General features: G+C 44.3%; 1 protein-coding gene across 1 annotated transcript in view; it reads right to left on the bottom strand.

The window, feature by feature from the left end:
* LOC124132050 (thioredoxin reductase 2, mitochondrial-like) overlaps nt 1-14,898 on the bottom strand; it is a 28,702-nt gene that overhangs the window by 10,340 nt on the left and 3,464 nt on the right. Inside the window, exons 4-10 of the mRNA XM_046495644.2 lie at nt 13,626-13,770; nt 8,778-8,852; nt 8,112-8,190; nt 5,623-5,685; nt 3,586-3,656; nt 2,377-2,396; nt 1,455-1,546 (exon numbers count right to left, since the gene is read on the bottom strand). Of these exons, the coding sequence (XP_046351600.2) occupies nt 1,455-1,546; nt 2,377-2,396; nt 3,586-3,656; nt 5,623-5,685; nt 8,112-8,190; nt 8,778-8,852; nt 13,626-13,770 (545 nt within the window). The remainder of the gene's footprint in view (nt 1-1,454; nt 1,547-2,376; nt 2,397-3,585; nt 3,657-5,622; nt 5,686-8,111; nt 8,191-8,777; nt 8,853-13,625; nt 13,771-14,898) is intronic.

The raw sequence follows: 14,898 nt of genomic DNA, 5'->3' as shown, positions 1-14,898 counted from the left end.
AACCAGGAAACAGTCCCACCTGAATATCTGGTCTTGCCAGGTAACATTACCCCATGAAAAGGTGGTCTAACCAGGAAACAGTCCCACCTGAATAACTGGTCTAACCAGGAAACAGTCCCACCTGAATATCTGGTCTTGCCAGGTAACATTACCCCATGAATAGGTGGTCTAACCGAAACAGTCCCACCTGAATATCTGGTCTTGCCAGGTAACATTACCCCATGAATAGGTGGTCTAACCAGGAAACAGTCCCACCTGAATATGTGGTCTTGCAAGGTAACATTATCCCATGAATATGTGGTCTAACCAAAAAACAGTCCCACCTAAATATCTGGTCTAACCAGAAAACAGTCTCCCATGAAGATGTAGTCTAACCAAAAAACAGCCCCACCTAAATATCTGGTCTTGCGCGGTAACATTATCCCATGAATATGTGGTCTAACCAAAAAACAGTCCCACCTAAATATCTGGTCTTGCCAGGTAACATTGTCCCATGAATATATAGTCTAACCAAAAAACAGTCCCACCTAAATATCTGGTCTTGCGCGGTTACATTATCCCATGAATAGGTGGTCTAACCAGGAAACAGTCCCACCTGAATATCTGGTCTTGCCAGGTAACATTATCCCATAAATATGTGGTCTTACCTGGATATAATTTCACTTGAATATGTTGGCTTACCAGGAAAGTCCCACCTGAATATGTGGTCTAACCAGGAAACAGTTTCCCATGAATATTTGGTCTAACCAGGAAACAATCTCATCTAAATATATGTCGTCTCACAAGCAAACAGTCTCACCTGAATATATGTCGTCTCACTAGCAAACAGTCTCATCTAAATATATGTCGTCTCACTAGCAAACAGTCTCACCTGAATATGTGGTCTTACCTGGATATAATTTCACTTGAATATGTTGGCTTACCAGGAAAGTCCCACCTGAATATGTGGTCTAACCAGGAAACAATCTCATCTAAATATATGTTGTCTTACAAGGAAATAGTCTCACCTGAATGTCGTCTTACCAGGAAACAGTCTCACCTGTTGTTTTACCAGGAAAGCCTCACCTGAATATGTGGTCTCACCAGCAAACAGTCTTGCCTGAATATCTGGCCTCACTAGCAAACAGTCTTGCCGGAATATGTCGTCTTACCAGGAAACAGTCTAACCTGTTGTTTTACCAGGAAAGTCTCACCTGAATATGTGGCCTCACCCGCAAACAGACTTGCCTGAATATGTGGCCTTGCCAGGAAACAGTCTCACCTGAATATGTGGCCTTGCCAGGAAACAATCTCATCTGAATATGTGGTCTAAAAAGGACACAGTCTAAATAGTGCAGCATACTGCAGTCAACTCCGCTGTATCAACATCTACAAGTTTTACCAGCACTGTGCCCTCGGTGTTTCATGTACGGCTCACAGCTCCAGCGCATGGAGCACCAGCAGGGGAGACTGACCTGGTCGAAGCCCCGCAGTGGGATGGACCTGATCATCACGGTGGTGTTGAAGCCCATCCCGGTGAGGAAGCCCCCACACTCCAGCCCGATGTCTGCACAGGAGTCAGGAAGATGTGTCAGACAGTCATGTACCATAGCCTATGTCAAACTGAAGCACACATCGCTGGGAGGAGCGCGCATCAAGGTAAATAGAGAATCTCACTCGAGTGTCTTTTCATATCAAATATATCAACGAGTGTTGATATATTTGATATCAAAAGACACTAGGGTGAGATTTTATTCATCATCCAACATCATTCTTCCAACTTTTTCAATTTGTAGACAGGAATAAGCAGTGCCTTCAATGTAAAACGTACTGCTAACAGTTTCAGTAGCAGAGCCATTAGTGATGTCATTTGATGGTGACGTCATGGTAGCCAGTGATGTCACAATGGTCTGCAAAGCATTGTAATGTAATTTCATTGCAGCGATATCTACGGAGCAGATATCGCTTGATCTCATCTAAGCAATATCTCCTGTGGGAGCCAGTTTTGGATGATAATAATAATACTGATGATGATGATGATGATGATGATGATGACGACCACGGTTTGTAAATAATACACTCTGGACCAGACAATCCAGTGATTGACATCATGAGCAACAATCCATGCATTAGGGATATTATGACATGCATTAACCAAGTCAGTGAGCCTGACCACCCGATCCCGTTAGTTGCCTCTTACGACAAGCATAGTCACCTATTACGGCAAGCATGGGTTGCTGAAGACCTATTCTAATTGCAGCTTCACTGTGGGAGACAAGCACGGGTAGTTGAAGACCTATTCTATTTGCAGCTTCACTGTGGGAGACAAGCACGGGTAGTTGAAGACCATTTCTGACTCTGTCTGTGCAACTGTCATCAGTGTCTGACAAAGGATACAGCTACCTCCAACAACTAACCTGAAATTAAACAGAAAATATAAGATGGCTCCATGATAATCGCAAAGAACAATGAAGAACGAAGCATATTATATTTCAGGATAAAACATTGTTCTATCAAGACTTCATGTTATGGAGATTCGAACAACTTGATGACATCGTAAATTGAACATTCTTTTTTTAGAGGGAAGTGTTTAGTGAGTAGTCCCCCATAGATGTAGCTGGGCAACACAGGTAAACGCAATGGCCGAATGTTCTCATCCCAAAGTGGGAGAGATATTAAATCAGTTATTAGGGAGTAAAAGTGCAGAAAATTGACGTGAAAATTGTGAGAAAATCCTGGAAATACCAAACTTAATCCCCTGTTCATAAAATGGACTTGTCCGACATTGCTGAGTTCGGTATATTCAGAGAGTCATCATTATCTAAATGTGGGTGAATATTTTTTAAGTTTTAAGCTTCAACATATTACTAACACCCTCAAAGAGGCTGTACGTAATGTTGATATCTCATATGAGAAATAAACAAATCGTGGTCGTTGTATATCGAGAATAAACCGTTTGCCCTCATGGATAATACTCCCTGCAGTGATTTATCGTACAATAAACAACGACCACGAGTCGTGTATTTCGTAAACATTGGCGAACATCATATCAACGAAACTACCAGTAAAATAAGCTAACCCTGAAAACAGTTGTTACTGAGGCCAGTCAATTAATGTTCTGGCTAATGTCTCAAAGGGGGCATGTGCTGCACGATCTGGGTTCCCATTTTAGACTGGTCATCGACATTGCAATAAAACTGTGAGAAACTGAGACATTGACATACTGAGACATAAGAGCGATCATTACCAACTACCAAACTGATACATAGTAATATGAAAGAATCAGTGTTCTTGAACTTTCTTTGAGTGGTATAATCACAAAATCTGAGCTAGCAGACAAGTGGTGTTCAAGGAACTTGAATCTAATTGGCTGTCACGGCCGAATAGTTGAGATGTGTCTCCCTTTAACTTGTAAAAAGAAAAACGATTCCTTTTCCAAAAGATAAGATTGCCACTGCTGAAATAATTTTGTAAATATTTTTGTTTATTACTATATTTTCACAACACTTATAGAGAAGCCTGAAAGCAACCCTGACAATACCATGCCTCCCGCATTGTATGAAGTAGTCAAAGAAAATCAGTCAAGGTCAGCTTGCTGCAACCTACGTTTTCCCAGGCGGTTTCTTCATCCAGAAAATGTCATCACTCGATATGGTGTACTCCGCAGCTCCGGGAATCTGTGCACACAACATTACTTGTACTACATGGTTGGTTGTGTGTTGGTTTGTTGTTTTACGCCGCACTCAGCAATATTCCAGCTATATGACGGCGGTCTGTAAATAATCGAGTCTGGACCAGACAATCCAATTTCATGGATGTCAGCTTCTTTATTGTGGCATCCATACATTCTCTTCCTTAAGTGTATGGCTGGGGTATGAAACTACACCAACACGGCCAGCATACCTCTGTTCATGAACCTAACAACGCGATCACCCTCTCTAAAACATATACTGAACCACAAAAGAAACGTCACCCCAAGTAACATTGCATGAAAAGTTGTCATTTAAATACCTGGGTAATTTTTGTAAAAGTTTCTCAAATTTAACATTACTGTGTCTGGAAAAATGAAATTTGATGATAAGAAACAAAGCAGATGACAATAAAACCGATCGCCCAAACGCATTACGGCAACGGCCATAGTAACCCGATGCACGTGATTTCTGTGCAAATTGAAATGCACATGCGTTCCCCCATTACTTGCCCTATAAAAATCCACCCAGGTCAGATAACATTCATTCATTATTGAATTGCTACCACATGCCAAGATTAACAAGAAAACAGCGACACCAAGCGAGACCAAGGGTCACCACCCAACGTCAGGATCGTCAGATTGTGCAACAGCATCTTCACGATCGCTTTGTTACTGCTGCGGAAACTGCTCGACAGACCATGGGGACACACCAGTGACACATTAGTGCGCACATCGTGCGTCGACGATTGACGAGCAGACACCTCCACTGTCATAGGCTGCACCGAGGACCCATTCTGACACCACATCATCGCCGGGACCGTCTTCAGTGGGCAACACAGCACCAGCATTGGCGCCACCAGCAGTGGAAAGAATCCTCTTCTCAGACGAGAGCCTTTACTGTATCTCAACAGCAGATGGCAGAGAGAGAGTCTGGCGACGCTCTGGGAGACGCTATTCGGATGCTTGTGTTGTTGAGAGAGACTCCGCGCATCATGGTGTGGGGTGGAATTGGTCTTGCACAGAGGGTCCAGAACATCAGTCCTGGGAGAGGCAATGGTGTCACAGCAGCTCGGTACATTGATCAAGTCTTGAGACCACACGCCATACCTCATTTGGCACGTCACCGCAACCATGATAACGCCCATGCCCGCACTGAGAGACCAACAAGAGACTTCCTCCAGGGAAATGGCATCAGAACCATGCAGTGGCCTGCCCTCAGTCCTGATTTAAATCCCATTGAGCACCTGTGGGACGAGATTCAAAGACGGCTGAATGACGTCCGACCAAGGCTGACAACTGCAGCTGAACTGCGTCAGGCGTTCCTCAGAGTGCGGGCTCAAGTGCCTATGCCTTCATCAGCGCCTCATCCATTCCTTGTATTGACGTTGCACGGCAGTCATCAATGCACATGGCGGACACACGAGACTTGTGATGCCATTTTCTCAGAGACTAGTGTTGTTTCACTTTAAGAACATTTGACACTTTAATTTCAACCTTGATCAGTTTTGCCAAGTTTCATCTTTTTAATATGTCTCAAAGTATGTTTACAGTGTTTGGACAAATAAGGTTTTACATATATCTATCTATGGTGATGTTACTTTTGTGGTTCAGTATAGAATAATGTGGCAGGTTATGTCAGGCGATCAGGTTGCTTCGGGTCGGATCGCACAGCCTTGCAGTGGTGCATGACCCATTGTTTAGGTGGTGACCATGGTGATGCTGGGATGAGATCGGGTGAAATGTTTTTAGAAGTTTGAAACTTTGTTTGAGCACATTTCCTCACCAGGATGAAAACAAGAAGGAAGAAATGCATAGTGTGAGATAGGAAAGTTTAAAAATGATCTGTTTATAACCGGTGAAGTATGTGTTTAAGTTATTCTCCAGACAGTACTTTATGGAAACATTACGGTATACTTGTCAAAACAAAGCAGGAAGTGACTGAATTGGTCTACCTCAACCGGTAGATATGGCCGACCTCCCACAGCTATCACAATCTGGTCTGCTTCCAGTACTTTCTGTGAATGAAAAAAACCACACTTCTCAAACTGCAGTGTATTCAAAATATATCCAGTGAAACTTGGTGACATTTAACAGTTAGGAGCTGCACAACATATTTATAACTGCCCCTGTTTTGAGTTTGGGAAAAAGGTCTTTCTAAATAGAGCCATACAATTCTGTCAGTCACCTTATTTATATATACTCACTGCCAAAATAAATGTGAATAGAAGAATGTACATTCTGAAGAGATGTTTTCAATGTGTACCATTTAATAACAAAACTCACAATCAGTCAAGTGTTACCACAGATTGTCTTTATTCCTATTACGACATGCTGCACGTGATTTCCAAACTTTACAGCTAATCCTGCACGAGACAAATGCTGCATCTCATCTCATGGATCTATGACGTCACATGTGATGCGTTTATGAGCATCACTTCACATAACAAACCAGTATGTTTGTTTGTGCATCGAACCAATCTAATATATCTTGAATATGAGTAAATCTTCATATTTTAACCAACATGGTTTTCATGTTTCTTTTGGCGGTGAGTACAGAAATCATTTTGATGCTTCAACCATTTTTTGGTAAAAACATCGCGAGTGTGTTGAAGGAATATTGCCAGTGCCAGTAGTGATGCTTTCAACAAAAATGGGCCTTCATTACCATTCAAACAACCATTAAGCCCTGTGCACTGTGGTTTCTCAGGAATAAAGTTCTTAAAGGGGAAGTGTACACGCAAAAATCACTTTCTTTCTTTTTCTAAACAAAACGCAATTTTAGAATTAGTTAGTATCTGTGTTTGAAAATATAAACTCATTTTTTTCACAGTGAAAGTAGGAAGCTCCCAATAGTGTGAAAATGATATGCCGTTATGAGGCCTTCGTTTTTCGAGCTAAACAGGCCTGAGTTATTCCCCTTAGATTATGATGTAATTGGTGCCAATTCAACTGGGTCCCTGGGTTCTCAACGCAAAAGATATCAAGTACCAGTTTGCGGTAAAACAACTTGGCCTACGACACACTCCGGCGCAGTGGTGACTCAGCATAACACTATGCTGGCTGGCATCTGAGACGATAGAAACACACCTGTACCTACACCACGTGAAGCGGCTCTAACAAAGCATGATGACGTCATAATGTTTATCAATTGGCACCAATGACGTCATATTGCAAGGGGCATAAGCCATGGTGTTTTTGTTATGGAAATAGAACACTTGGTAAATGTGAAAAATATAAATCATTTTAATGCAAAAAATATGTTAATTAATTGTGATATTTTTATATTTTTGTCTTTGACACTACTAGGTTAACACTTTTAATGTGGAAAAAGTACAAGAAAAATAGGTTCATTTCCGTGTGAACTTGCCCTTTAAACTTCTTATAAACTTTTCATGTTTCTATTATTTTTATCAAAGTATTACAATGATATAAACAGCCACGAAGTATCACGGAAACAAACATGCAGAGACCCCATACTATTTACACATGTACTGTTAATATGTGGATACGAAACGTCACCTCGAATACGAAACTGCCCTCTATGCTTTAAGAATGACTTTACAGCGGCCATCTTTGTTTGCTTTAGGCTGGCAGTTGAGTGTCAACATGTGTTGTTGCAGGAGGTGTATTGTGTTGGCTGATGAATACGAGTGTATATGAAGAACCTGTATCTGTCTATTTTAACATGTACCACATTTCATTACATTTGGAACTAAAACGGCTGAGTAATGGCCATTAATAGCTTTTCCAATAAAGGTGTTGTGGCAGCCATATTGACAATCAGAGTCGAACCTTTTGAACAAATTGTGGTGTCCTCATTGGTGGGAACAATGCATGTTAAGTTCAACCCTCATTGGTTCAGCAGTGTCTAAAGAGAAGATGTGAATGATGCGCCAACAAACAGGCTTTCAATGGCACCCATGTAAAAAAATTGGATTAGAATTCTGTGTTTGTTTGTTTGTTTGTTGTTTAATGCCGCACTCAGCAATATTCCAGCTAAATGATAGCAGTCTGTACCCCGGTAAATAATCGAGTTTGGATCAGGCAATCCGGTGCTTGACATCATGAGCATCGGTCCACGCAATTGGGATACAATGACATGCGAGTCAGACCACCCGATCCTGTTAGTCACCTCTTGCAACAAGCATAGTTGCCTATTAAGGCAAGACCTTGTCTACCCCAGATCTTCACTGGAATTCTGTGAGCAAATTTTAGAGTGAGTGAGTGAGTGAGTATGGTTTTACGCTGCTTTTAGCAATATTCCAGCAATATCACAGCGGGGGACACCAGAAATGGGCTTCACACATTGTATCCATATGGGGAATCGAACCTGGGTCTTCAGCATGACGAGCAACACTTTTACCACTAGCCTGCCCCATTGCGCCGCACATTTTAGAGACATCATAGATGGGATATTTTCATTATCTGGAAATCAACTAACCTCCTTCCCTTTGGCGTCCACTGCCTGGATGGTGTGTTTATCCAGTAATGTTCCATATGCATTGATATAGGTTACATTCCTGTCAGAAAACAAAGTTATCATTTCAAATGGCATGTCTTACTTTTGTTTTGAATTTTTTTTCTGACTCTTAACGACACAAGTGAGTAAGGCCTAAACAATGATGTGGTTCTGATTACTCAACATGGAATTTTGTTTGAGTGTGTGTTTGTCGTTTAATGATGCCACACTCAGCAAAAGTCCAGGAATATGACAGCAGTCTGTACATAATCAAACCTGGACCAGACAATCCAGTGATCAACATCATGAGCAATGATCCACCCTCTCGGGTATGTTGACATACCCAGGTCACTGACCCTGACCACCGATCCATTAAGTCGCCCCTGACGACCGGCACAGGTTGCTAGGGACCAATTCCTGCAATCTCCTCAGACATGAACATGACTGATTTTTTATTATGCGACAGATTATTTTGGTATGTGACAGATTCTTTTTGTATGAGAAAGATTAGTTTTTCAATGAGTGCTTCAAGACATTAAAAAATATTTCATTTTCTGATCCATGACACGATTTTTCAGAACAAATTTCTTAATTGATTTATTTGTTTGGCTCTATGGAGACAGTGTTGACCTAGGTAGATGTACTGACTTGTCCTGAAGCTGCACCCGATGACCCCAGTTGAGAGACTTGACATATCCTTGCACCGCATCACACATGCCCTGCCTGCAGGTGAAGACACAGGCCAACATGTACCACAACAAGTCACTTGATAACTATGCAGAGTTGTGTCCCTTTGACATGCCAGGAACTTAGCATTGAATTCAGATTTGCCCTGATTATGTTTATAGAATTGTCAGCAGGATAATTGTGCTCGTGGGTAAAGTGGTAAACTTTTAAGACCTGCATTACTTCAAGCTTTCCTCCCACATCAAGCTGACACGCTTCCCCACATCAAGCTGACATACTTTCCCCCCCCATCAAGCTGACACCCTTTCCTCCCACATCAAGCTGACACACTTTCCTCCCACATCAAGCTGACAAGCTTTCCCCCCCCACATCAAGCTGACACGCTTTCCCCCCACATCAAGTTGACGTGCTTTCCCCCCACGTCAAGTTGACATGCTTTCCCCCCACGTCAAGCTGACACGCTTTCCCCAACGTCATGTTGACACACTTTCCCCCCACATCAAACTGACATGCTTTCCCCTCACATCAAGCTGACACACTTTCCCCCCACATCAAGCTGACACACTTTCCCCCCACATCAAACTGAAATGCTTTCCCCCACATCAAGCTGACATGCTTTCCCCTCACATCAAGCTGACACACTTTCCCCCCACATCAAGCTGACACACTCCCCCCCCCCCCCCCCCCCATCAAGCTGACACACTTTCCCCTCACATCAAGCTGACACGCTTTCCCCCCACATCAAGTTGACGTGCTTTCCCCCACATCAAGCTGACACACTTTTCCCCCACATCAAGCTGACACACTTTTTCCCCACATCAAGCTGACACACTTTCCCCCCACATCAAGCTGACACACTTTCCCCCCACATCAAACTGAAATGCTTTCCCCCACATCAAGCTGACATGCTTTCCCCTCACATCAAGCTGACACACTTTCCCCCCACATCAAGCTGACACACTTTCCCCCCCCCCCCCCCCCCCCCCCCATCAAGCTGACACACTTTCCCCCCACATCAAGCTGACACGCTTTCCCCCCACATCAAGTTGACGTGCTTTCCCCCACATCAAGCTGACACACTTTTCCCCCACATCAAGCTGACACACTTTTTCCCCACATCAAGCTGACACACTTTCCCCCCACATCAAACTGACATGCTTTTCCCTCACATCAAGCTGACACACTTTCCCCCCACATCAAGTTGACGTGCTTTCCCCTCACATCAAGCTGACATCCTTTCCCCCCACATCAAGCTGACGTGCTTTCCCCCCACATCAAGCTGACGTGCTTTCCCCCCACATCAAGCTGACGTGCTTTCCCCCCACATCAAACTGACACACTTTTCCCCCACATCAAGCTGACACACTTTTCCCCCACATCAAGCTGACACACTTCCCCCCCCATCAAGCTGACATGCTTTCCCCTCACATCAAGCTGACACACTTTCCCCCCACATCAAGCTGACATGCTTTCCCCTCACATCAAGCTGACACACTTTCCCCCCACATCAAGCTGACACACTTTCCCCCCACATCAAGCTGACACGCTTTCCCCCCACATCAAGTTGACGTGCTTTCCCCCCACATCAAGCTGACACACTTTCCCCCCACATCAAGCTGACACGCTTTCCCCCCACATCAAGTTGACGTGCATTCCCCCCACATCAAGCTGACACACTTTCCCCCCACATCAAGCTGACACGCTTTCCCCCCACATCAAGCTGACACACTTTTCCCCAACATCAAGCTGACACACTTTTTCCCCACATCAAGCTGACACACTTTCCCCCACATCAAGCTGACACAATTTCCCCCCACGTCAAGCTGACATGCTTTCCCCCCACATCAAGTTGACGTGCTTTCCCCCCACATCAAGCTGACACACTTTTCCCCCACATCAAGCTGACACACTTTTTCCCCACATCAAACTGACACGCTTTCCCCCCACATCAAGCTGACACAATTTCCCCCCACGTCAAGCTGACATGCTTTCCCCCCACATCAAGTTGACGTGCTTTCCCCCCACATCAAGCTGACACACTTTTCCCCCACATCAAGCTGACACACTTTTTCCCCACATCAAACTGACACGCTTTCCCCCCACATCAAGCTGACACAATTTCCCCCCACATCAAGCTGACATGCTTTCCCCCCACATCAAACTGACAAGTTTTCCCCCCACATCAAGCTGACATGCTTTCCCCCCACATCAAACTGACAAGTTTTCCCCCCACATCAAGCTGACACAATTTCCCCCCCCATCAAGCTGACACACTTTCCCCCCACATCAAGCTGACACGCTTTCCCCCCACATCAAGTTGACGTGCTTTCCCCCACATCAAGCTGACACACTTTTCCCCCACATCAAGCTGACACACTTTTTCCCCACATCAAGCTGACACAATTTCCCCCCCCATCAAGCTGACACACTTTCCCCCCACATCAAGCTGACACGCTTTCCCCCCACATCAAGTTGACGTGCTTTCCCCCACATCAAGCTGACACACTTTTCCCCCACATCAAGCTGACACACTTTTTCCCCACATCAAGCTGACACACTTTCCCCCCACATCAAACTGACATGCTTTTCCCTCACATCAAGCTGACACACTTTCCCCCCACATCAAGTTGACGTGCTTTCCCCTCACATCAAGCTGACATCCTTTCCCCCCACATCAAGCTGACGTGCTTTCCCCCCACATCAAGCTGACGTGCTTTCCCCCCACATCAAGCTGACGTGCTTTCCCCCCACATCAAACTGACACACTTTTCCCCCACATCAAGCTGACACACTTTTCCCCCACATCAAGCTGACACACTTCCCCCCCCATCAAGCTGACATGCTTTCCCCTCACATCAAGCTGACACACTTTCCCCCCACATCAAGCTGACATGCTTTCCCCTCACATCAAGCTGACACACTTTCCCCCCACATCAAGCTGACACACTTTCCCCCCACATCAAGCTGACACGCTTTCCCCCCACATCAAGTTGACGTGCTTTCCCCCCACATCAAGCTGACACACTTTCCCCCCACATCAAGCTGACACGCTTTCCCCCCACATCAAGTTGACGTGCATTCCCCCCACATCAAGCTGACACACTTTCCCCCCACATCAAGCTGACACGCTTTCCCCCCACATCAAGCTGACACACTTTTCCCCAACATCAAGCTGACACACTTTTTCCCCACATCAAGCTGACACACTTTCCCCCACATCAAGCTGACACAATTTCCCCCCACGTCAAGCTGACATGCTTTCCCCCCACATCAAGTTGACGTGCTTTCCCCCCACATCAAGCTGACACACTTTTCCCCCACATCAAGCTGACACACTTTTTCCCCACATCAAACTGACACGCTTTCCCCCCACATCAAGCTGACACAATTTCCCCCCACGTCAAGCTGACATGCTTTCCCCCCACATCAAGTTGACGTGCTTTCCCCCCACATCAAGCTGACACACTTTTCCCCCACATCAAGCTGACACACTTTTTCCCCACATCAAACTGACACGCTTTCCCCCCACATCAAGCTGACACAATTTCCCCCCACATCAAGCTGACATGCTTTCCCCCCACATCAAACTGACAAGTTTTCCCCCCACATCAAGCTGACATGCTTTCCCCCCACATCAAACTGACAAGTTTTCCCCCCACATCAAGCTGACATGCTTTCCCCCCACATCAAACTGACAAGTTTTCCCCCCACGTCAAACTGACATGCTTTCCCCCTACATCAAACTGACACGCTTTCCCCCTACATCAAGCTGACCCACTTTCCTTCCACATCAAGCTGACACGCTTTCCTCCCACATCAAGTCGACACGCCTCCCCCCCCCCCCCCCCCCCCCCCCCATCAAGTTGACAAGCTTTCCCTCCCAGCAACTTGACACACTTTCCTCCCACATCAAGTCGACACGCTTTCCCCCCCCCATCAAGCTGACATGTTTTCCCCCCACATCAAGCTGACACACTTTCCTCCAACATCAAGTCGACACGCTTCCCCCCCCCATCGAGTTGACAAGTTTCCCTCCCAGCAACTTGACACACTTTCCTCCCACATCAAGCTGACATGCTTTCCCCCCACATCAAGTCGACACGCTCCCCCCCCCCCCCCCCCATCAAGTTGACAAGCTTTCCCTCCCAGCAACTTGACACACTTTCCCCCCCCATCAAGCTGACATGCTTTCCTCCCACATCAAGCTGACACCCTTTCCTCCATCATCAAACTGACAAGCTTTTCCCCCAGATCAAACTTCCACCCTTGCCAAGCTTCCACCCTTGCCGAACGAGGCTGGAATTAAGGAATCAAATTTTGGCTGGCATAGTCCAATCAAAATTACGTAACGAAATTGACATCTGGTTCATATTCTGCCTTGCATACTTTGATCGATTGCAGGATTTGAAAAGCATGTGTACCATCAACATGCCGTCAATAGAAATTTTCGAAATCTTTTTATAATATTATTCAAGCTGCTCACATGATTTGATGCACCTCGCAAAGTAAGACCCGTATTATTACAATATAGATTTTGATTATCAATCAGATTGTCTTCACTTTGCGCTGCCATTTTGTTTGAAGCAGGTGGAATCTGATTGGTCAATAGGAGGGACATAGAAGGGCCATAACTTGTAATAGCCACTGGTATTCTTACCATCAAGCCCAGTAATTCCAACCTAATTCGGCAAAGGTGGAAACTGGACTGTTACAGTCAGTTAACTCCTGTGCATCTAAATCAAGTGATAACAAGATAACTGGTTACAACAAATATACTTAAAGATCTGCCGATAACAGTGCGAGACCCACCATGAGTGTTTGATGTCTGGAGGAACATCCCAGCCGTATGCCCGAGCGTCACTGATGGCGTGTCCCAGCAAGGCGGCCTGGTGCATCAGCTTCTTCGGAATACAGCCGACATTCACGCAGGTTCCTCCGAGGCCCCACTTGGTGCCTGCAAATCACCAGCAATGCCATGACGGATTAACTATAGTAATAGGAAAGAATCAGGTATTCTTTAACTTCTTATATGTAGTATATTACTATCATTAAAACAATTCATATTTAACTAATTTCCAATCTTAAAAAAATCAGAAAAATAATTTGATACTGGTCTAAATGCTTCAGTTTCGTTTCTTTTCCCCCTTGATATGGAAATTTCAAAATTAACAAATGAAAACATAAATATTCCTTTGATGGTACACCCTTAAAGGTGTAGATGATATAGCATGTAGCAAGCACTGGGTGTATCAAATATCCACAAAACTTTAATGTTGCATCCTTTATTCTTTACATTTGGAATTAGCCTTTTAAGTTCATTTTTGAGACACAGAAATCAGATGTGCTGATTGCTGATTGGTACCGAGAATTTAGAAGCCTTGACACTATTTGGTTAAGAAGTTCACCTGACATGACTTGGAGGGGTTGTCAGATCTTCGGTCAGAGAGGTATTGTATCAGAGGAAAAAAGATTTGATCTTAATGAGAATCACACATGCAGTTTCTAATAGCCACCATTTTGAATTATTCAAATGGGAACCGTCATTCATTGTATAAAGGATCTTATGATCTGGAAACAAAACAATATGTCTTCATGATTTTATTTGAGAAGAATCTTGCTTGAAGGCTGCTATTTTACTTTTATCTAGAATTGGCTGTCATGGAAACCATTCCTCCTTTAACAATTTGACAATGAAACCATGGCAACAATGTCATGTAGAACATTGATTGGGAATGTGATAGCTGGATTTGAAATTAACAAGACAGCGATAAGTCAAATTCAAGGTCAAGGTCAAATGACATTTCTTGGGCGACAACTTTGACCATTAGAAAACAAGTGAAACCATTAACAGTTGTAACACAGGATATGACCATTTGTCCTTCAGTGCTAAAGAAAGGATAGTAGACAGATGTACCATGGATGGACAAAATGTTCCAATGATGTCAGCTCACACCATACAGTTTCAATTTCAAATTTCTCCTGAGACTTGAAAACATGTCAAATTAGTTGGTTGGTTGGTTTGTTCTTTAACGCCGCACTCAGCAATATTCCAGCTATATTAAGGCGGTCTGTAAATAATCGA

This window comes from Haliotis rufescens, unplaced genomic scaffold (assembly GCF_023055435.1).
Source record: "Haliotis rufescens isolate VD_foot unplaced genomic scaffold, xgHalRufe1.0.p SCAF_15, whole genome shotgun sequence".
Lineage (NCBI taxonomy): Eukaryota > Metazoa > Mollusca > Gastropoda > Lepetellida > Haliotidae > Haliotis > Haliotis rufescens.
This window is presented reverse-complemented; position numbering and strand designations above follow the sequence as displayed.